The 21,627-nt window shown below is 47.1% G+C and overlaps 1 protein-coding gene across 4 annotated transcripts in view; it reads right to left on the bottom strand.

Annotated features, from left to right (window-relative positions):
• BRD7 (bromodomain containing 7) overlaps positions 1-6,857 on the bottom strand; it is a 55,981-nt gene extending 49,124 nt beyond the window's left edge. For all 4 annotated transcript variants that reach the window (XM_055297619.2, XM_063612743.1, XM_055297617.2 and 1 more), the window contains exons 1-2: positions 6,601-6,857; positions 5,980-6,188 (exon numbers count right to left, since the gene is read on the bottom strand). In XM_055297619.2, the coding sequence (XP_055153594.1) occupies positions 5,980-6,188; positions 6,601-6,649 (258 nt within the window). In that variant the 5' untranslated portion in view covers positions 6,650-6,857. The remainder of the gene's footprint in view (positions 1-5,979; positions 6,189-6,600) is intronic.
• Between the last annotated feature and the right edge of the window lie 14,770 nt (positions 6,858-21,627).

Below are 21,627 nucleotides of genomic sequence, written 5' to 3'. Positions count from 1 at the left end.
GTATTTTGATTTCTAAAGCTCAACTCAAATGCTGCTTCTTGAGAAAATTTGTCTTCTGTGATTTCCCCCAGCTCCATGTACTCTCAGGAGCCTCAGAACTAGAACCCTGCCTCTGTTAAGGCACTGACTTTATTTCCCCATGTGCTGTGGGCTCTAGAGGTTGGTGCCTACTTTAACAACTCTTTTAGATTAAAGACCTCTTAAGGACAGAATTTGAGTTATTGTTCTGGCACTAACTGTGAGACCTTGGTAAAGTTACTCAACCTCCCTGAGCCTCAATTTTCTCATTAATAAAAGAGGAGATAATATGATCCAGTAATTCTATTTGTGGGTGTGTATCCAAAAGAAGTGAAAGTAGAGGTCTTGAAGAGAACTTTGTACAATTCATGTTCCTCGCAGCATTATTCATAATAGCCAAAAGGTGGAAGCAAACCACATGTCCACTGACTGATAAATAAATAAAATGTGGTATATCCCTACAATGGAGTAGCATTTAGCCTTAGAAGGGAAGAACATTCCAACACGTGCTACAACAGATGAACCTTGAGGACATCGTGCTAAATGATACAGGACAGCTACAAAAAGACAAATACTGTATCATTCCACTTATAAGAGCAGTCAAATTCATAGACACAGAAAGTGGAATGGTGGTCGCCAAGGTCTGAGGAGAGGGAGAAAGGAAAATGGGGAGTTGTTAATGGGTACGAAAAAGTTCTGGAAAATAATTGCACAAAAATGTAAATACACTTAACACTACTGCACACTTAAAAATAATTAAAATGATAAATTTTATGCTATGTGTATTGTACCACAATCCAACAAAATAGAGAACACCAGTCTCACAGGATTACAGTAGGGAGTATAGTAGGATGATGTACATAAAGCACTCAGCACAGAACCTAGGATGTACTACATGCCTGATAAGTAGCAGTTGTTATTTGTAAAATGTTATGTGTAGTTTTTTCGTGTTATAATCATAATGGGTATGTATATGGTTATTTCCTCTAATGTGATTTTAGAAATACTTCTGTAATTTTTATAAATCATTTAATCAAGTTAACAGCCACACAGAATTTTACCTACTGCATCTTAGTTTTACTTAACTATCCTCTTGTGTATGTATGACTAGATCAGATGGCATGAGCATTTTTTATGGCTGTTATTTTATTTTTTACATAACATGGGAAAATATAAGACTGAACATTTAGGAAAGGAAAACTAATGTTTTAAGAGTCATGCCAGCAGGCAAATTCTTTGCCAAACGCTCAGCATCAGAATGTTTAAGAAAATTCATCACTTTCATAGGGGTGGTGTCTGGTGGAAACCAAAGCACGTTGTACCCCTAATGCTTTAGTTGGCATTAAATACCACTGCTGTACAGGGAGAAATACTGCTGATCCTACCCGTTGGGGCATTTTAAACTAATATAGTTAGAGCCTTCCTACTCAAAACAAGAAAATCACTTAACTAAGGCACCTTTGAAAAATTGTAAGGCTTTATGTTTTGTGTGTGTGTATGTGTGTGTGTGCACGCGCGCACTTGCTTCCCCCTAACTTTATCTTATTTTCCTAAGTAACAGATTCCTAATTTTTAGCAAGGTACATTACCCCCATTCACTCCCCCCAACTAAAATGCCAGACATGGTAGCTCACACTTGTAATCCTAGCACTTTTGGGAGGCTGAGGCGAAAGGATCACCTGACCCCAGAAGTTTGGGACCAGCCTGGACAACATAGCAAGACTCCATCTTTACAGAAAAATGTTTTTGAAAAAATTAGCTGGGTGTGGTGATATATGCCTGTAGTCCCAGCTACTCGGGAGGCTGAGGTGAGAGGATCACTTAAGTCCAGGAGTTTGAAGCTGCAGTGAGCCATGATTGCACCACTGCATTCTGCCCTGGGTGACAACGCAGGATCCTACCTCAAAAAGGAAAAAAAAAAAAAAAAAAGACAACATTTTCCAGTCTCCCTAGCAGCTAAGGTGACTATGTGATTAGGTTTTGGTTAGTAAAACACAAGCAGAAGTTATGTATGCCTTTCAGAAAAATGTTTTGAAAGGAAAAGGACATCCTTTGTCCTCCATCCAGCTGCATGGAACTGAGAGAAGAGTTGCCAGTCCCTCAGAATCATACATACTCTAGCCCTTCTTTCTCCCAAGAAGAGATCACAGCAACTAATATTCCTAAAACTCCCTGGACATCCAGAACACAGTCCACAGAGGCATCTCTAAGGTCTCCCTCCCTATATAACACTAGCAAGAAAAATCTCTCCCTGCTTCCCTGGTCTAGCCTGGAAAAAAAGAATGACCCAAACAGTCCCTACAGAACCAGTGACACCCCAGAGGATCTGAAGTCTCTAGCTCTGAATGTGAAATAGAAACCATCCCCCTACCTGTCCTACTCTGAGAGGTGTTGTGTCCAGAAGAGACTGTGGATATGACCCATTTTAGGTTGCAATGACATCAAAATACAATGGGACTAATGATCATTAGAGTCACAGTCAAGAAAGGATAGAGTGGCTGGAACCTGGGCGCGGGGGGGGGTGGGGGGGGCACTTCTAAGAACCTATCCTGAAGATATTCTTACACGAGTGTACAAAGATGTATGTACAATGAGGCTCACTGCAGTATTACATGTAAGACTTAAAAGTAATAATCATGAGTACGGTATATCCACATAACTAAATACTATGTAATCAATATAAAGAATAAGATAACGAATAAAACAAGAAATGAAAAATATTAATGTATCAATGGGATTATGGTGGTAACTGCCAGAACAAAAACCAGAGTGGTTCAAAGTGGTTACCTCAACTTCTGTTAAACAAGACGATGGCCGGAACAAAGAGCACATAAGAGACAAAGGTGGATGAGCCACGTCAACACACTTGGGAGACGGAAGGCAAATGGGGTGATTTGCAGAACAGAGAAAGCAAGATACTCCTGTATGCAGAGAGTATCTTTGAAAAAAGCCTAAATCCCAGAACCCTGGAAAAGCTCAGAACTGGGAGACACAGGGAACCTGAGAGTCTCCAAATCTTGAGATGAGCCAAAAGTGAGGAGAAATGCCAGACTCAGAAAACTGGGTGATAAGACCTTCAGCCCCTGCCCCATAGTTGGCTCCAGAAACACGGATAAAACTGGCAAAATCCATCTCCTAGGAGAGGAGGATTTTTCTCTGGAGAAACTAAAAATCCCAGAGAAAACATCTGTAAGGTACAGACATTGGGGCATTCTTCACCAAAATGACCGAGTCCCTGTTAGTCACTCTACAATAAAGTCCATCAACTGACAAACTCTGTCTAGGTACAAAGTATTTAATCAGCTTTGTACAAACTGCAAAAGCTCAACAGACAACTAAAGGATGCTTTCAACAGAAAACAGAGACAGACAAATAAATGGAAGAATTTGGGGGAGAGAGAGACAGGGCAGGGAACAAAAGAAAACTTAGGAGAAAAAAACAGGAAAAAACTTCGATTAATATCCTCAGAGAAAGAAAAGAATATACTGCATCTAAAACCAAGAACAGGGTGCTAATTCAAAAAGGACAAGTAGAGAACGATAAAAAAATTCTTGGAAATTCAAGGTATAAGATCTGAAATAAATCCAGAAAAGTCAGAAATTTTAGGGATGTTCCTTGCAGGAAGAACCCTCCCCCGCCCCACACACACCCAGAAAAAATATGAGAAAAACATAAGAAAATTAGAGGATCAGTTCAGGAGTCTAATATCTAAACGGCAGGAGTTCCAGAAACCAAGAAAAGAAAAAATGGAGGGAAAGAAATGAACACAGGAATACTTCAAGCACACAGCTCTGAACTGAAGGCACAAGTATTCACTGTGAAATGTCAGAACACTGAAGAGAAGGGGGAAGATCCTAAAAATTTCAAGTTAGCAAATACTGGTCATATGCAAAGGACTAAGAATCAGAATGGCAACAGATTTCTCAACAGCAAATTTAGAGGCCAGAAAACAACAAAGCAATGCCTTCAAAAGTCTGAAAGAAAATAATTTTCAATCTAAACAAGTCAAACCATCAACCTGTATGAGGGCAGAATACAGATTTTCAAACATGTTAGAACTTATAAAATCTACCCCCGTGTATGCTTTCTTAGGACGTTCCTAGAGTTAAGAGTCCACCAGAACAAGGGAATGAATCAAGAAAGAGGAAGGCATGAGATCCAGGAAGCAGGTGAAGGAGAGTCCCAGGAGGCCTTGACAGCAACTAATTCAGCCTCCAGGAGACAGAGAGCTGTAAGATAAATGTCTCCAGAGGGAAAAAAAAAAAAGGAAGTAAAGAACTCAAATGAGTTTCATAAATCTTAGAGTTTGGAAGGAATTATTAAGCAATAACCAAAAAAACGAAAGCAATGATCTAACTAGTTAAGATCAGATCTATATTTGCACACTGTACTTGTCTACAATCACTTTAATATTGATTTAACCAATAATTGTGATGTACCTGTACCTGAGCAAGGGAAACTGAATTCTCATCTTCCATAACGATGTCGGTAGAAGACATAAACTGCTAAATCAGTAAATAGCAATATAAACCTGTATTTCGAAATGGAAATAAGTAGGCAAGGAAAAAACACCTAAAAAGTGTCCACAGTGGAGTAGCAGCCTGCTTTGTGTCAAAAAGCTGTGTAGTACTCATGACTTTTAAAAACCACCTTCACGAATTACTTTACTACTATTAATTAAAAAAAAACAACAACTGGTTACCTCTGAAGAGGGAGTCTATGTGAAGGATTGGGGTGAGGAAAACTTTTTTCATTTTGTGTACTTTTGTACCACATGAACTACTTTTAAAAAATCAAATGCATATATGGGTTTTATAATTTAAGGAAGAAAACAAAACATTACTCCTACCTAGCCAAAGCTAATAAAAACTGGGACAAAAGGGAAGGAACAGACTTAAGAAATCCCCAAAATAAGATCTCTAAGACTTGGTGACTTAGCAATGTGTTCAATCACATGGAAGAGAAAGCTCCTGTTCTATATATAAACGTAAGAAAAATTATATAACTAACCTATGAAAATTTACCTTCACAATAATTGATTTAATAAGTCGTTCAGTGGCAGGTTAAATTTGGAAAGTTAGTAACAGTAATAACAATGTTATTATTATTAGAGACAGAGTCTCGTATTATTGCCCAAGCTGGAGTGCAGTGGTGTGAACATACCTCACTGTACCTCAAACTCCTGGGCTCAAGGGATCCTCCCACCTCAGCCTCCTGAATAGCTGGGACACAGGTGCACACCACCAGACTCTGGAAATTTTTGCAGTTTATTTGGTAGAGACAGGGCCTTGCTATGTTGCCCAGGCTGGTCTCGAACTTCCAGCCTCAAGCAATCCTCCCACCTCGGCATTCCAAAGTGTTGGGATTACAAGTGTGGGCTACTGTGCCCAGCCATTAATTATTATTTTGCCCAGCTTTCAAACCAAGATGGTAGCTACTCATTCTTTTCTGTTAAATGCAAATGATTAAGAATATCAATCTCCATTACAGGTTTCTGAACAAATTGTCTCAACAGACTACAACCCCGTTTTAAAAGATTTAAAGTTGCTCATTACAGATTTGGCATTATAATATTTATTTCAGAACAAAATGTAAAGCCCAGTAGATCCCACTCACTTCTGAAATGACTATTTTTGACAATCCTCGAACACTGAGGCTTTCTTGAGCATGACTTTTTACCTTGCCTAGATGGAAAAAGCATTCTTTGAAGCAGCTCCTCAAAATTTGGACTTAGCTGCCTCCTCACCTGATGTGCGAGTACAATTGCCTAAGAGTATAATTCAAAAACGATTTGCTGAAATTCATAGATGATTCATGTCTCTATTCTGTCCTGCTCCTCCTCAAACGAGCCAGATCTTACAGGCGTTTCAGTTTTCCCCAAATACAAAGAAAATAAAATGAGGTTGGCAGCTGGAGTAGGCGGTGCCATCCGCAAAGCCAAAGCAATGCAACCACTTGTACCTTAACTCTTCTCCGTTTTCTCCCCTTTTCTTCCCCTGGAATCTGCTTCTCTCCTTTCTTTCTCTTTTTCCGCTTTCTGTCCTTGTGTTTGTCATGATCGTTTTTGTCTTCGAAGAGGCTGGAATCGTGCCCCGAGCTGCCCGTGGAGAGTTCGGTGACTTCGCTCCCTCCTACTTTGAGGACCAGCTTCAAGGGCTTCTCTACATACTCTTAAAAAAAGAAAAGAAAAGAAAGGAAAGCGCGTCGATTAAAGTCGGGGCTCTCCAGGGAGTGCTAAGGCTGCAGAGCGCGAAGGCGCAGCAAGGCCGAGGCGGCTTTGGGCGCTCCGCGAAGCACCTGTTGAATGACGGACCCCGGCGCCGCCCGCCCCGAAAGCTCCCAGGCCTCCCGGGCCCGCCTCACGTCTCCCCACCAGAGACCCACCAGACCAGGGGGACCCGGGTTCGAATGCCGCCGCCGCACGGCGGGGCAGCGCGGCCTCCGGCAGGACGCGCCCCCTTCGCGGGCCTGGGCCTGCAGTGGGAGGGAAGGGCCCCGGGCCGCCCTGGAGCCATTGGGAAAGAGCGGAAGCCCCGCAGAGCCGCCGAGGGCCCGTCGCCCGCACCCCGGCCCACTCCTCACCCTCGTAGAGGTGTTTGTCCGACTTGTGTTTCTTGTGCTTCTTGCCCATGTCCGACCGGGCCCCCGTGCCCGCCCCCCGCGCCAGGCCCAGGCCGTGCGGCGCCGCTTCCGGTCCGGGCCAGGCGAGCGGAGGGCGGGAGCGGGGCCCGCGAGACCCCGCGCCGCGCGGCAGGGGGGCGGCGCGCGCCGGTGGGCGCGATGCCCCTCTCGAGAAGACTGCACGCGAGACCCGGCCGGAGCCCGAGAGCGGCGGCAGGGGGGCAAGCGGCCGGCGCAGAGGCGGGAAAGAGGGCCCGCCGCGCGCACGGGGTGCCGGCGGCTGCGGGTGGCGGCCCCTGGCGACCGGAGGTGGCGCTGCAGCCCGCGGGCCGGGGGCGGAGTCGGGGCCGTGGCGGGGCCCGGAGCGGAGCTGGGGCGGGGCCGGGGAGGGGCGGGGCCGGGGAGGGGCGGGGCCGGGAGCGGAGCCGGGCCGGGGCGGGGGCGGGGGCGGGGGCGGGGGCGGGGCCGGGGCCAGGGCCGGACCGGGGCGGGGTCGGGACCGGGGCGGGGTCGGGGCCGGGGTCGGGACCGGGGCGGGGTCGGGGCCGGGGCCGGATCCACCGCTCAGACTCTTTCTTCCTTCCTCCCTCTCCCCTCAATTTGTCTGTCTTGTCTCTGTCTCTGTGTCTCTCCCTCCGTCTCCCCTTCCCTCCTTTCTTTTTACTCCCTCTCTCTCTTTCTTTCTCTTTCCCTTCTTCCCTTCCTTCCTCCTTCCTTCCTTTCTTCCGTCCTTACTGCCTCCCTTCAAGCCTTCCTTCTCTTTCTTCCTCATCTTCCTTCCCTCTTCCCGTCTCCTTCCCTCTTTTTTTCTTTTCTTTTTTTACCCTTCCTCCTTCCCCCACTCTTCCTTTCTTTCCACTTTCCCTTGCTTCTGTTTCTTCCCTTTTACTATATTGACTGAACCCCATACTGGGTGCCAGACCCAGCAAACTCAGCACATTGGTGACTGAAGATTCTAATGTTAAAAAAAACTTATGTGCTGATAGGTGAAGGTTTCCAGATGTCTTGACTGTCTTTACTTCTAGCTGTATGGTGCTTTGTCTGTTTTCAGATAAGCTCATAATTATAGTCTCCTCTTAAGAAAGGATCTGTTATCAGTCATTTATACTTTAGTAAGAATTTAGACCCATGAATCACCTCTCCCAGGAAGATTTGTAGCTTTACCTTGAACTTCAGTGGTGAAATTATAGGCTTATATTTTACGACCCTATTGTTGGCAACTAATAGAAACCGATTTGAATTATTTCAAGTAAATAAAAGGGGATTTATTGGTTTACATGTCTAGAAAGGGCAAGAATAAAGCTTGCCAGAGGGAAAACAGGAACCAGGGATGTAATGTTGTTGACTGGCATGCCAGCTCTCTCTCTTGTCTCTTTGTATATCGGTCTCCATCTCCCCGCTTCTTTCCTATATGGCTGGAAACATGGCCACCATCTGCTTCCGAGGCCTCTTCTTTATAGTGTCCTGACCAACTGGGAAAAAGATCTCTTCCTGTCAGCTTCACCTGGAAAACAGTCCCAGGGAAGGACTCCGATTGGCTTGGCTTGTGTCACATGTTTTATGGGACAGGGGATGGGAGATTGATTCAGCCTGGATGCCAAATCTACCCCCTCACCCCCTTGGCCAAGAGAAGTGGAGTCTGTGATTGGCAGCCCCTGCCAGACTTCTATGGTTAGCCAGGGAAGATGAGGTTCTTCTAATGAAGAGAGCTGCTTTTTCATGAAAGCTAAAAGTGTGTGTCTATTATTTCCCTGTAACAAGCCTCTCTGGTATCTGTGAGGTAGAGATTGGGGTGTGGGAAGAGGGGTTGTGTTGGGGAAGAGACCTTCTGCTGCTCTGAAATCAAGCCAGCAAGGCCCCCTAGGCCCCCTAAGCATAGGGCAAAGCTTGGTTTCAGCTTTTCATCCGTTGTCTATAACTTATTTTGCTTTAAGAAGAACCACTAAGCCAACTCCCACTGTGGGTCTGGCCTCTATTGTGGCATTGCCTTGCTCCAGGCTCAACCTGTGGGTTTACCTGTCTGCTCCTCATTACCCTGGGTACCTCCTTGGTACTTACAGCACCTAGCACAGTGACTACTACTGTCCAAATGCCCCTCAGAGGAAAAAGGTTTGGTGAACTCATCCATACTATCGAGTTAGTAATTTCCCTTCCCTCTCAAGAGTGATTCTACATAGGTCACAAAGTGGCCACAGCAATGGAAAGTGAATAAGAGTACGTAGCAGAAAACACCTCCCAGAAAAATGTTCCTGGAAGTCGAAGCCCAAACTCATCTAGTTTTAAATTCTCAGCACTAATACCATGCCTGGCACATAGAAGGCACCAGAAAATGCTAGTTGAGCTTCATGGTCCTGGTTCGGGCAGACTCCCTGAGAGATTTCTGCCTGCTGCCATTCATGTCCTCCCAGTGAGTGTGGAATGGCCTGGAGACTGGCTTCAGAGCAATAGAATATGGCAAAGATGATGGACGTCACTCCTGTGATGAGGATACATAAGACTTCAGTCTTGCTTGCTGACTGTCTCTCTTGCCTTCTTGGCTTGCATGTTTTGATGAAGTAAGCTGCCATGCTGGAGAAGCCCATGTGACAAAGACCTGAGGCCGGCCCGCAGTTGACATCCGGCTACAACTGAGGCTATCAGTCCAACAGCCTTGAAGGATTGAATCCTGCCAGCAACAGTGTGAGCTTCAAAGTGGATCCTTCCTCAGTGGAGCATTCAGATGAGACCTCAGCCCTGGCTGACATCCTGATCACAGCCCTGTGAGAGACCCAGAAGCAGAGGACCCAGTTAAGCTGTGCCCAAACTTCTCCCCCAACAGCCCAACAGCTCTTGAGTGAGTGAGACAGAGCTGACTTGAGTCCTGGGGTCACAGATGCTTACAGGGTCTGTGACCTTGGCATGTCCTGAGAGGGCTGCCTACCTCTGAACCTTGGAACCAGGGTGAGGTCATCGGGTGTGCTGCTGCAACAGGGTGCTTGTAAGGATGAAAGAAGATAATGCGGTCAGAGCGCCGAGAGTAATGCCTGATATGGTAGATAGTAAATGGTCAATAAATATCAGCTGCTAATACTAACTTTTAAATATTTGTGAATGTCACTTTCCTGCTCAAAACCATCTCATGGCTCCCTGTCTCACTCGGAGTCATAGCCAAATCTGCAAATTGGCTTTCAGGGCCAGATCTGGCCCTCATTCTCTCAGCCCCATCCCCCTGCCCCCTCCTCCCTCCTGCCCCAAGCCCCTGCTTCTCTTCCCTGTGTCCAGAACACTCTCCCCTGAGCTCCTGGAGTGGCTCCTGCCCTCATATCACCTTGGTCTCCCCTGTGACCACCTCAGAGAAGCTTCTGGACCACCAACCCACACACCCCTTCCCCTCTTCCCTCAGCCTCTGCGATGCCTTGTTTCTCTCCATTGCACCTACAGCCTCCAAAATCATGTTGAATATCTCTTCCCTATCTGTGTGTGTGTCCACCATCTGTCCACTGGCTTCCCAGGTCCCCAAGGTTAGGGAATAGGTCTGTCTCACTCCTGGCTGTGTCCCCCACACTTAGCACAGAGCTGGGCTCAGCACAGGCCCTGGAGAAATATTTGTTGGACAAATGAATGCATCATAATTACTGTGTTGTAATAATAATTCTCTTCCTCCTTCCTCCCCTTTCTGGTGGAGACACGAGGTGACTGGAGGCCTCTGGGAGAGTTTGTGGAGGAGAAGACACCAAGAAAGCCTGGCCACTGGGGGGTGTGGCGTGCCCAGGAAATCTCTGCGCAGCTCGGCTTGGAGGTGGCCCCTCTTCAGCCTGGCCTCTCTGCTGAGGAGTTGTTGCCCAGGGTGCCTTCAGGCCTTGGTGCTCCGACAGAGAGGACGCTCTGGGACACAGCTGATGTCCTGGCCACCTGACCCTGAGGTAGAGTGTGGCCTTCTTTGGTTGGGTGGGATGAGGGCTGGGTGAAACTCAGTGGCCTTGGTTCTGGGACACCCACTGGGAACCCTTTATAGCTATTCCCCTATAGCCAACAAATGAAAGAGGGCTGCTGGGTGCTGACCTATGATCTGGACAGACTAAAAGCCTCGAACATCAGGGGCTTCTGAGCCCCTCGCCTCTGCTTGGCCATACTCCTCAAAGCCCCCTTATGCAGCACTGAGGCAGGATGGGGAACTCCTGAGACGGAGAGAATCCTTGGGCCACTAACTTCTCCTGCTTTCCTTTGTCTGAATCTGTTTTCTCCTCTGAGGGATGGGCAGAGCCAGCTCCGTGCAGCCTGTGTGGCTGGCATGAGGGTTAACAAAAGCAAGGAGTGAGAAATGTTCTGGCACGACGCAGGCCTTCCCAAGTGTAACGGGGCAGAGCGTGGGTGGGAAAGGGCCGGTTCTGGATACTCCGTGGGGATTCCTGCCCTCTGTCCTGGGGTGGGAGGTGGCATTCCCTGAGCCCATGCCCCCAGCAGCTCCAGGAAGTGCCTCATTTGGCACCAGGAGCCGGTCTAGGCCTTCCTGGTGTCAGCCTGGTGCCAGACTGTGAGTGCTGCTGGGAGAGGCCTCGAGAGGCTGAGTCTGGTTCAGCAGGCAGCTCTGTGGGGAATCAGTGGCCTGGGGTGATTCGCTATGACAGGTTGTTGACAGTGCAGCTTCCAGGGTTGCTTACGGTCACTGGTGGAGCAGCCCCAGCTGCTGCCTCTGAATGAGGAAAAGAGAGAGGCGGTGGATGGCCGCCATCCACGTGGGCATGCCATACGGCCTCTGCCCACACGGTCTCAGAGCTGCTTGCTAGAGGGCAGCGAGCCCAAGCCATGACACTCACGGCTGCCAACCCCAAAAGTCATTTAGCCTCAGAGCCCTTGATCAAATAAGACAGAGGCAACATCAGGACCTTCCTTCCTTCTTTCAGTTCATATTTTGTGTGTGCCTACTATGTGCTGGGGGGTGCTAGGAACATGGTGGGAGTAAAATAGACACAGCCTTGCCCTTATGGAAAGCACAGTGAGATGCATGTTAGACAGAGAACACAGACAAGTATTTAATCATGGCCATGCTAATGGTTAGAAAGGAAAACAGCAGGCTGCTGTCCGGATAGTGCTCTGACCCAGGCTGAGGGCTCATCCAGGCCTGACCTGGAGGATAAGTCTTGGTTAGGTGCCCTACAAGTGGGACCTGAGACGTGGATCTGTTGGGGTGGCAATCAGGGAGAACCTGCGAGGCAGGGAGAGAAGCAGGACGGGGTGGGGAGAAGCAGAGAAAGAGGTGGTCTCAGCCTCAGCCCCGTGCCACAGTGGTGGCGGGGGTGAGGGGGGATAGGGAACATCAAATGTCCAAGGAACAGTCCCACCCTGTGGGAGGTGGCTGGCCTTTTGTAGCCCATGTTGGGCAGTGAGGTCTGCCTGACTGTCGCCTGTTGCAGAGGTGACTCTAGTTTGTCCCAAGGCAATTCTCTGAGGGAGGTGTGCGGCTACCTTCCATGAGTGGCCAACACTCCCAGCTGCTGGTGACGCCCCTCCAGCAGGATGTCCCTTCAGGAGAGGTGAGCCAAGCGGGCATCAGCTGCATCTACTAAACAGGCGGAGAGGTCAGCATGCGCAAAGGTGAGGGAAAGTTGGGTGCAGTCGGGGAGGAGAGGAGACCAGGTTTGGAGCAAGAGAGATGATGGGGACTGTGTCTAGAAGAAAGGCTGGGGCTGGCCAGAGCCTTTCAAGGCATGGCAGAGATGCTTGATTTTATTTGGGATGCCCATGAAGGCAGTGGACGTGGGTGCATGGCCAGATTGGCAATTTAAGAAGAGCGCTTTGGCTTCTGAATGAACGAAGAATTGGAATGGGTTTAGGAGACCAGGCAGAGAGACCAGCTTAGAAGCGATGTGGTCTTCAAAGGGGAGATGGGGGTGGCTTGGTCTAGCATGGACGATGTGGGGATGGTGCAATGGGATAATTCAAGAGTTATGTAGGAGGAAGAACTTAGGAGAGGTTAGGGATGTCTGTGCAGAACCCAAGAGGAGAAGCCAAGTAGGAAGGTGAATGCATGTGTCTCTGGCTTGGAAGGGAGGTGAGACCTGAAAATAGATTTTTGGCGTAGAGATGTCTTTGGAACCTCAGGAGTGAATGAGACCACCCAGGAGGAGAGAGTACAGTGATCAGAGAAGATGGAGCCTTGAAGAGCTTCAATAAATATCTAACAGGTGAATAAAGGATGAGGAAGCAGCAGAGGAGACTGAGGAGGGGGAAGGAGGCAGGAGGAGAAGCAGGAGAGTAGGACACCCAGCAGGGGAGGACAGAGCTCTGGAGCCAGGTGAGGGCAGTGGCGGGCTGAGAGTGTGCAGAAGAAAAGCTGGGCCAGGCTGCAGGGAGCCTCTAAGCACTGGAAGGGCTGGGGGAGGGTGGATCAGACAAGTAGACTTGTGCATGCAAGGCCACTGAGGTGATGCTGGAGAGTGGGAGATGTGATGAGACAGAGATGCAGAAGGGAACACTGAGGCCTTGAATGACAGGCTGTGGGGTGTGGACTTCCCCCTGTAAAGTGGGATAAACCAGATGAAATGGTCTCCTTGGGGAAAGCTGGGCATTTTCCAGGAGGCCCAGGCTGGGGACAGACCATGAGCAGCTCAGAAATGATCCTGCAGGCCCGGGCTCCCGGTCCATCATGATTCTTTGGAGCACTGCCCTGTGGACGGGGCCCAGGATCAAATTCCCTTCACAGAAAGTCGCTATGGTTTGATAAACTCTTATCAGACTGTGGCTGTGGGCTTGTGCCATGTCACCCAGATCTCTAATTTCATAGTCCTGGCTCTGCCAAAAACTGGCTGTGAAACCTGGACATGTCTCTCCCCTATCCCTATCTAAACAGGGCTGCAGAAAGAGGAGGAGTCAGTCAGATGTGCTGACTCATGCCTGTAATCCCAGCACTTTTGGAGGCTGAGGTGGGAGGGTTGCTCAAGACTGGCTTGGGCAACGTAGTGAGACCCCATTTCTACAAAAAATTAAAAATTAGCCAGGTGTAGTGGTGCATGCCTGTGGTCCCAGCTACTCAGGAGGCTGAGGCAGGAGGATCACTTGAGCCCAAGAGGTGAAGGCTGCAGTGAACTATGATTGTGCCACTGCATTCCAGCCTGGACAACACAGTGAAATCCTGTCTCAAAAACAAAAAATAAGGTAAAAAGATAAAGAAAGAGGACTTGACTGGCTGCTTTCAAGCTGTTGGTTCTAGGGAAGCACTTCTGATGCTCTGTCACTCTCTGATAAAGACTTTGTTTTTAAAAATATGTGTATATTTTAGGTTTTTCTTGATTCAGTTATTTAGGTTTAAACCTATTTATTGCCTAAGTAATTAATGTTCATTATAGACAAATTGAAAATACAAATAGGTGTAAGGAAGATATTTCAAATTGCTCATAATCTCACCACTTTCTGTAATAGTTTGGTATATGTCATTCCAGATATTTTCCAGTGGTGTTTTTTTTTTTTTTTTGTTAGAGTTTGGTGGTGATTCTCTTCTCCCTGCCTCAGGGGATATATTCATGATACCCCTTTATTGAGCCTGGCTACTCAAAGATTGGTCCAGGGACGGCTGCATTGGCAAGACCTGGGAGCTTGGTAGAGATGCAGAATCTCAGGTCCCACCTCAGGATTGTAGAATCGGAATTCACATTTTAAACAAGATTCCTGGGTGATTCATATATGTGTATTAAACTTTGAGAAGCACTATTCTGGAACATTAGCTTAGACTTAGACTTAATTTTCTTGGACAAGAGAAAGGGAACATTTCTGAAGGTGGAACAACTAGACATCAAAAGGAGACCTTTGACAAAACCAGATAAACTAAACTAAAAGGTTCTTTTTTTTTTTTTTTTTTTTAACTCACAAGCCCACAGAAAGATGGAAAAGATCTGAGGGACTTTTCATTTACTTTATTTATTCATTTATTTTAGAGATGGGGTCTTGCTATGTTGCCCAGGCTGGAGTGCAGTGGCTATTCACAGGGGCGATCATGGTGCAAGACAGCCTTGAACTCCTGGGTGCAGGCAATCCTCCTGTCTCAACCTTCCAAGTAGCTGGGACTACAGGTATGTGCCACTGCATCTGGCATTTACCCCAGTTATTTAAAAAGTTTCTTTTTCTTTTCTTTTCTTTTTTTTTTTTGAGACGGAGTCTCACTCTGTCGCCTAGGCTGGAGTGCAGTGGTGCAATCTCAGCTCACTGCAAGCTCTGCCTCCTGGGTTCACGCCATTCTCCTGCCTCAGCCTCCCGAGTAGCTGGGACTATAGCTGCCCGCCACCAAGCCCAGCTAATTTTTTGTATCTTTAGTAGAGATGGGGTTTCAATGTGTTAGCCAGGACGGTCTTGATCTTCTGACCTCCTGACCTCCTGATCTGCCCGCCTCGGCCTCCCTAAAAAGTATTTTTAACTGTTAAAAAAGAACAGTGATAGAATGCTAGAACTTATTCCTTCTATCTAGTAATTTTGTATTCATTAACCAACTTTTTTTTTGTGTTTGTTTTTTGTTTTTGTTTTTCCTGTGAAGCTTTTATTTTGGGCAGAGGGCAGGGAGCTCAGTCCTTCCTGGCAGCCACTTTCTTCATGGCGGCCAGGACGTGGCTCAGCTCCTCTCTCTTCCTCTTGGCATAGATGTGTGTTAAGCAACCTCTTTCTATCTGCCCTCCCTATTCTTCCCAGCCTCCAGTTACTACCCTACTTCCTGCTCTAGCCTACCCTCTACTTCCATGAGATCAACTCCTTTAGCTTCCACATATGAGTGAGGGCAAAGGATTTAGCCTTTAGTCCTGCAGTATTTCTCTTTCTGGGCCTGGCTTATTTCACTTAACGTTGTGTCTTCCAGGTCACCCATGTTGTTTCAAACAACAGGATTTCCTTCTTTTTTAAGGCTGAGTAGTATTCCATTGTGTACTTGCTTTATCCATTCGTCTGCTGATGGATATTTAGCTAGATAGAAGGAATACATTTTAGTGTTCTTTAGCACTGCAGGGTGACTATAGTTAATAATAATTTATTGTATATTTCAAATAGCTAGAAAAGAGGATTTTGAATGTTTTCAACACAAAGAAATAATAAATGTGTGAGGTGATGGATGTGCTAATTACTCAGATTTGATCATTACACATTGTTTATGTATCAAAATATCACTCCATACCCCATAAATATGTATAATTATTATGTATCAATTATAAATAATTTTTAAAAAGTGATTAAAAACCTCCCATACATGCAAATATATAATAAAATTTTATACATTGGAAATGAATAACACATTGAAATTTGGGTCTTCATTGATTGCAAAAAGTAAATGTTAAGAACTTTTTTTTCTTTCTTTTTTTTTTAAGATGGAGTCTCACTCTGTCTCCCAGGTTGGAGTACAGTGGCATGATCTTGGCTCACTGCAACCTCCACCTCCCAGGTTCAAGTGATCCTCCTGCCTCAGCCTCCCAAGTAGCTGGGTTTACAGGCGTGCGCCACCACACCCAGCTAATTCTTGTATTTTTAGTAGCGACACGGTTTCGCCATGTTGGCCAGGCTGGTCTTGAACTCCTGACCTCAGGTGATCCACCTGCCTTGGCCTCCTGAAGTGCTAGGATTAGAGACGTGAGCCACCGTGCCCAGCCAAATGTTAAGAACTTTTAACATAAAAGATAAAACACATTTGCACTAACAAGCTACTGCTTTTATTTCTCACACATAGGCGTTCTGCTTAAAACTTCATTTGAAACAAGAAGTTGCTGAAAATCTTTGAAAACCACTCAGTGATAGGACTTCCAGGGGCCCTTCCATGGCTCTGTAATTCGGTTAGATAAAACATTGTAATGATCAGATGTTTTTATTTTTAAAATACCCATCTTTTAGCAGACCATAAAGCCACACACAGATTAGTTGAGCTTGTTGTGTGGCTAAAGTCAGCTGGAACTTGATGTAGGGGAAGAACACTGAACTGGAGATCACAAGGCCTGGTTCTCATTCTTGCATTGCTTGACCTCCATGTGACAGACACAAACCCATCCCTAATGAGGTTCAGCTTCAGGTGTGGCTATATCCAGGTGCTCAAATGATGTCCCCAAGATTCAGGCTTTCTCTCTCTCTGTTCTACTTCCTTCTGCCCTGGTCCCATCCTCAGACAGGCTCCATTGGCCTCTAGAAGCTCCCAGATGACATCCTTATAGATCCCAGTCCAGAAAAAAAGGGATCCCCAGTAGCCCAGAAAAAGTCACAGGGTTATGTGATTGGAGTGGTTTGTATCATGTACCCACCTAGAGCCTATGACCATGAAGGGATGGGATGTGGGTGGAGGGTGGTCAAGGTGGTGGCAGAATTCAGGGACAAGTGAATCCTAGACCATGGGTCTTCTAACCCAGGAGCGTGGGTGGGAGATGAGTGCCACCTAAACCACATGGCCTAAGTTGGGATCCCTAAGAAAAATTAGGGTACTGTGACCAGAGGATTGGAGAATGGATGCTGTACCCAAAGTAACCAAGCATTAAACAAAACAAAACAAAACAAACACCTGTTTCTAAACTCAGTTTCTCTACCTGCCTTGAGAATGAGCAGGTTGTGAGGGCCCAATAAGAGGAGGAAGTAAATGATGAGCACTGTTACCTGTTACTTGGAGCCCTATTACTGACAGGAGCCCCGAGCCCTATTACTCAGGGCCCTGTTATTTGGTGCTGACGGGAGCCCCGAGGCACTTTGCTGCTAACAAACATAACACATTTCACAAAATGTTCACCCTGTCCCCTATGAGACTGGTCACTGATAAAGAACTGGTAGAAAGGTTCTTTCCTACAAATCCAATTCTGGTCGGCTTGGCTGATGCTTGGCCTGCTCCTCAGAGAGGCAAACATGCCCATTTGCTGGGGAAATGCAACCCGGGGGCGTTTTCTCCTCCTCTCTCTACTGTGATCTTGCCTTTCAGAGCCAGTAGGGGATCAGACTTGGAGTTGCTGACATTGTCAGCCCTGGGAGAAAAGTTGTGAGGCTCAGCCAGATCTATTTATGCCAGATTTTACAACATCATTGAATTATTTGCACTCGGAACTGCTGATGGTCTGTTGTTATTGTTGTTTAAGTCTACACATAGGCATTTTGGAAGGCACCAATGAATGGGCATCTCTATAGTTTCTGAGGCAGAAAAAGGAAAAACTTTTTTCTCCCCTTTATTTGGGAGAAAAACACATGGAGTGGGGAATGCAGCCTTCTCCTTCCTGCCTGCCTGTCCCTCTTTCACCTGGGGTAAAATCTGCTTCTGAAAGCCTCCCCAGAGCCCGCTATGAGGAAGGAATAGCCCCTCATCTGTGCACCCGGGCTATTGACTCAGCAAGAGCTGCCACATTTCCCGGCTTCCACTCTGCTCCACCATAAATCCACTTTCCCCACTACGGCCAGAGTGACTTTGAAATACATGGATTTCCGGGCCAGGGGCAGTGGCTCACACCTGTAATCCCAGCACTTTGGGAGGCCTAGGTTGGTGAATTTCTGGAGGCCGGGAGTTGGAGACCAGCCTGGCCAACACGGGGAAACTCTGTCTCTACTAAAAATACAAAAATTAGCCAGGCATGGTGGCACATACCTGTAATCCCAGCTTCTTGGGAGGCTGAGGCACAAGAATTGCTTGAACCCTGGAGGTGGAGGTTGCAGTAAGCCAAGATCGTGCCACTGTGCTCCAGCCTGGGCAACAGAGCAAGACCGTCTCAAACATAAATAAGTGACCTACACCATGAGACTTTGGAGTTGTCAAGCCTTTGCAAAATCTCAAACTCTCTCTTCTACTGATGTGTGTACTGTAGTGCCTGAAAGTCCATTACAACAGAGCAAGGGCAAGGTCTAAGAATCATCTTCCAAGGTCAGCACATCTGGAAGGGGTATTGCCTGAACTGAGCCTGGTAATTTCCTCCTGGGATGGGGAGGGTGGTGAGGGTGGAGAACACAGTGACAGCGCCCCCCGCCCCAGGCTTTTACTTCACCAGATATCCATTAAGCACAGTGATTGTTAGGGTCCATGGGGACTTCAGATACGAACAAGACACAGCCCCTAACCTCAGGAGGCTCAGGGTTTGGTGGAATAGACACGTGACTTGCCCCCTTTCTGTCTGATGACACTTTGGGCTCGTTACTTGAAAGCCTTGGTTTCCTCATCTGTAAAATGGGGTTATAAATGTACCAATCTCATTGGTGATAATTCATTGAGTTGATGCATAAAAATGCTTAGGACAGGGCCAGGCTCAATAAGGGTGAGCAGTCAGTGTTATTATCTGCCATGCCTCAGGCAAGGTACAGAGGTTCCCCGAAGCTACTTGACCTCTTCCTGTTTACCTTGCCTCCTGGCCAGCTGCCCTCTGGTGGTAACTATGCAGAGTGGTCGCCTGCCTCTGGCACCTGTCTGATCTGCCCTGGTCCTGCCGACCCGTCCTGTGGGCCTTTTGGTTGTCTGGACTCTTGGTATTTCCCAGGTCTTCCCTTTTTGGTAGGTTTCCAAGGCTGCTCTTCTGCATCAGCAGGTTTCTCAGGCTTTTCAGACCCAAGTGACCAGCTTGGGAGATCGGCAGAGAGAAGCCTTGATGTTACTGGTTATTTCTGCCCATTGGGAACCAAATAAACACTGCCTCTAGCAACAGCCTCTTGACTTCCACTTAGAGAGCCTCCTCTCCCCACATGACCCAAGCCTGCCAATGAGAGTGTCACAGCTGCCAGGGCCAGTGAGGATTGGTTCAGGGGTGAGCATGTGACCCAGGCCTGCCAGTGAGAGTATTACAGCTGCCAGAGCCAATGATTGGTTCAGAGGTGGGCCTGTGACTGGAATCTGGCTAATAAGAATATCATAGCCCCTGGCTTGGTGATTGGTACAGAGGTGGGCAGGGACTGAGGCTTGGCTTTGGTGGGACCTTTCCATGAAAAGCTTGCTGAGCCAGTGGTATGTCAGTCTGGTGCTTTTGGGGCTTGAGAGGAGGCCCTGCCTGAGAATAAAGCTAATGGTGGAGAAAGCAGAGCCAAGAGCTAGTGGCCTGGTGACAGTACTTGAGTGTCTGGATCCAGCTGAGCCTGAAGTTCATCAACCTCTTACACTTTTCAATCCAAGGGTTGAATAAATCCCCCCTTTGAGTTTTGTGTACTTTGAACTGGATTTCTGGCCCTTGCAACTGAAAGAACGTAGGCTGACTTGTGTGTGCATGGGCACACACACACACACGCACACACACACACACTTCATTCAGTGCCTACTGAGGAGTCCCTCTTCTTAGGGAACTGAGCACTGCCTGTTCCCAGAGCATACAGAGGTGACCAGGACAGTTCATGACCTCAGGAGTCCCAGGAATGGGGCAACAAGTCCGACTTCTTGCTCAGATACTTTTAAGTGTGGCGGGCCCATTCTCACCAGGGCCAGCTACGTAATTTGTAGGGCTGGGTGCAAAATGAAAACGTGGGGTCCTTTGTTCAAAATTATTAAGAATTTCAAGGTAGGAACTCAGAGCATTAATGCAAGTGTGAACCCCTATGTTCATGAGGGAACATATACATGAGGAAACTAGCATACAAACCATTATCAAACAGGTCTAATTTAAGGTATTCTGAGGGACAAAGGCTTGGCTCCTTCAAAATAGAATCCTCGGTAGGGACCCAGGTTTGAGTAATGCTCACCATGGCAGTAGCCTTGAGGGGAGCTGGGAATGATTGGGTGACCGTACTATCTGCCTGTGTTCACCAAGGAAGGCTGTTTTTGCCTGGAAGGGAAGAAAGCTCCTGGGAACAGAAATCTCAAGCCCAGGCATATGGGTGGGTGGGAGCAGAGGGAGGTGTAGTTGGTTGGGCTCCTTGTTTTGAACTGGGAGGCAAACAAAGATGGGCGAGGTCCATGTTTGGTAAAAAGATGGACCAGGAGTCACAAAAGTGTCAGGGAGACCTGGTGGTCTCCTGGTTCTGCAACCAGGCAGACCTGGGGTTGAGTCCCACCTTGGCTGTTTAGTTGCTTAGTGACCTTGGGAAAGTCGCTTGACCTCTCTGAGTGCAGTTTCATGGAATGGAAAATAGCAGTGGTATTACCCCCAGCAGGTTTGTAGTGAGTACCTAATGGGATAGTGTCTGTAAAAAATTTCTTTATAGGCTGGGCAGGAAATCGAGACCATCTCTACTAAAAATACAAAAAATTAGCTGGGCATGGTGGCATGCGCCTGTAGTCCCAGCTGCTTGGGAGGCTGAGGCAGAGAATTGCTTGAACTTGGGAGCCAAAGGTTGCAGTGAGCCGAGATCACGCCACTGCACTCCAGCTTGGGTGACAGAGTGAAAGACTCCATCTCAAAAAAGAAAAAAAAATCTTTTATAAGCTATAAAATATGACCATAATCTATCAGTTCTAAAACTTATCTTTTTTACATTTCATATCTTTAAAATTGGGATAAATCTTATTATCCAAGGTGTGACATATTTAATTGGCAACTTTTCTTTTTCCTTGGTGGCTCATGAAATAATTTGTATGTGTTGCGATCAGTGGCATCTCATTAACAGATCTGCTGAAATGATCGTTGAAACAGCAGTCGTTGGCTTTTCCATCTCCACTGCCACCCTTGCCTGTGTTTCCAGAGAACAGAAGTTAGACCTTTTCATCTGTGTCCTCTCGGAGTCTGACATAATGTCTGGCACAGGTCAGTGCTCAATTAATGCTTTAAACCAAAGCTTAAAGTGACTAGCTAAAGGGTTTTGCTGGAAGGGCTTGTGACAAGTTAAACCCAACCCTGTCACCTTCTGATTAATTGCAACTTGGGGCCGAGGCGTGGTCATTTGTGTGTCTTGTTTTCCTGGCCACCCAATTGATGCCTCTTTGTCTTATTTCTGAGAGTTGCTATGGTTCATGCCCTTCGTTTCTATAAGGTACACAGGGAACACACCTACCCCCTAATTCTCCCTGCCCCCCTCCACCACTCTAAGACTGACTCAATTAGCATGTCACATCCCTCTGGCCTCAGTGATTGGTCCAGGGATGAACATATGACCCAATCGGAACCTTTGAGA

The sequence above is a fragment of the Symphalangus syndactylus genome, chromosome 11 (assembly GCF_028878055.3).
Source record: "Symphalangus syndactylus isolate Jambi chromosome 11, NHGRI_mSymSyn1-v2.1_pri, whole genome shotgun sequence".
NCBI lineage: Eukaryota > Metazoa > Chordata > Mammalia > Primates > Hylobatidae > Symphalangus > Symphalangus syndactylus.
This window is presented reverse-complemented; position numbering and strand designations above follow the sequence as displayed.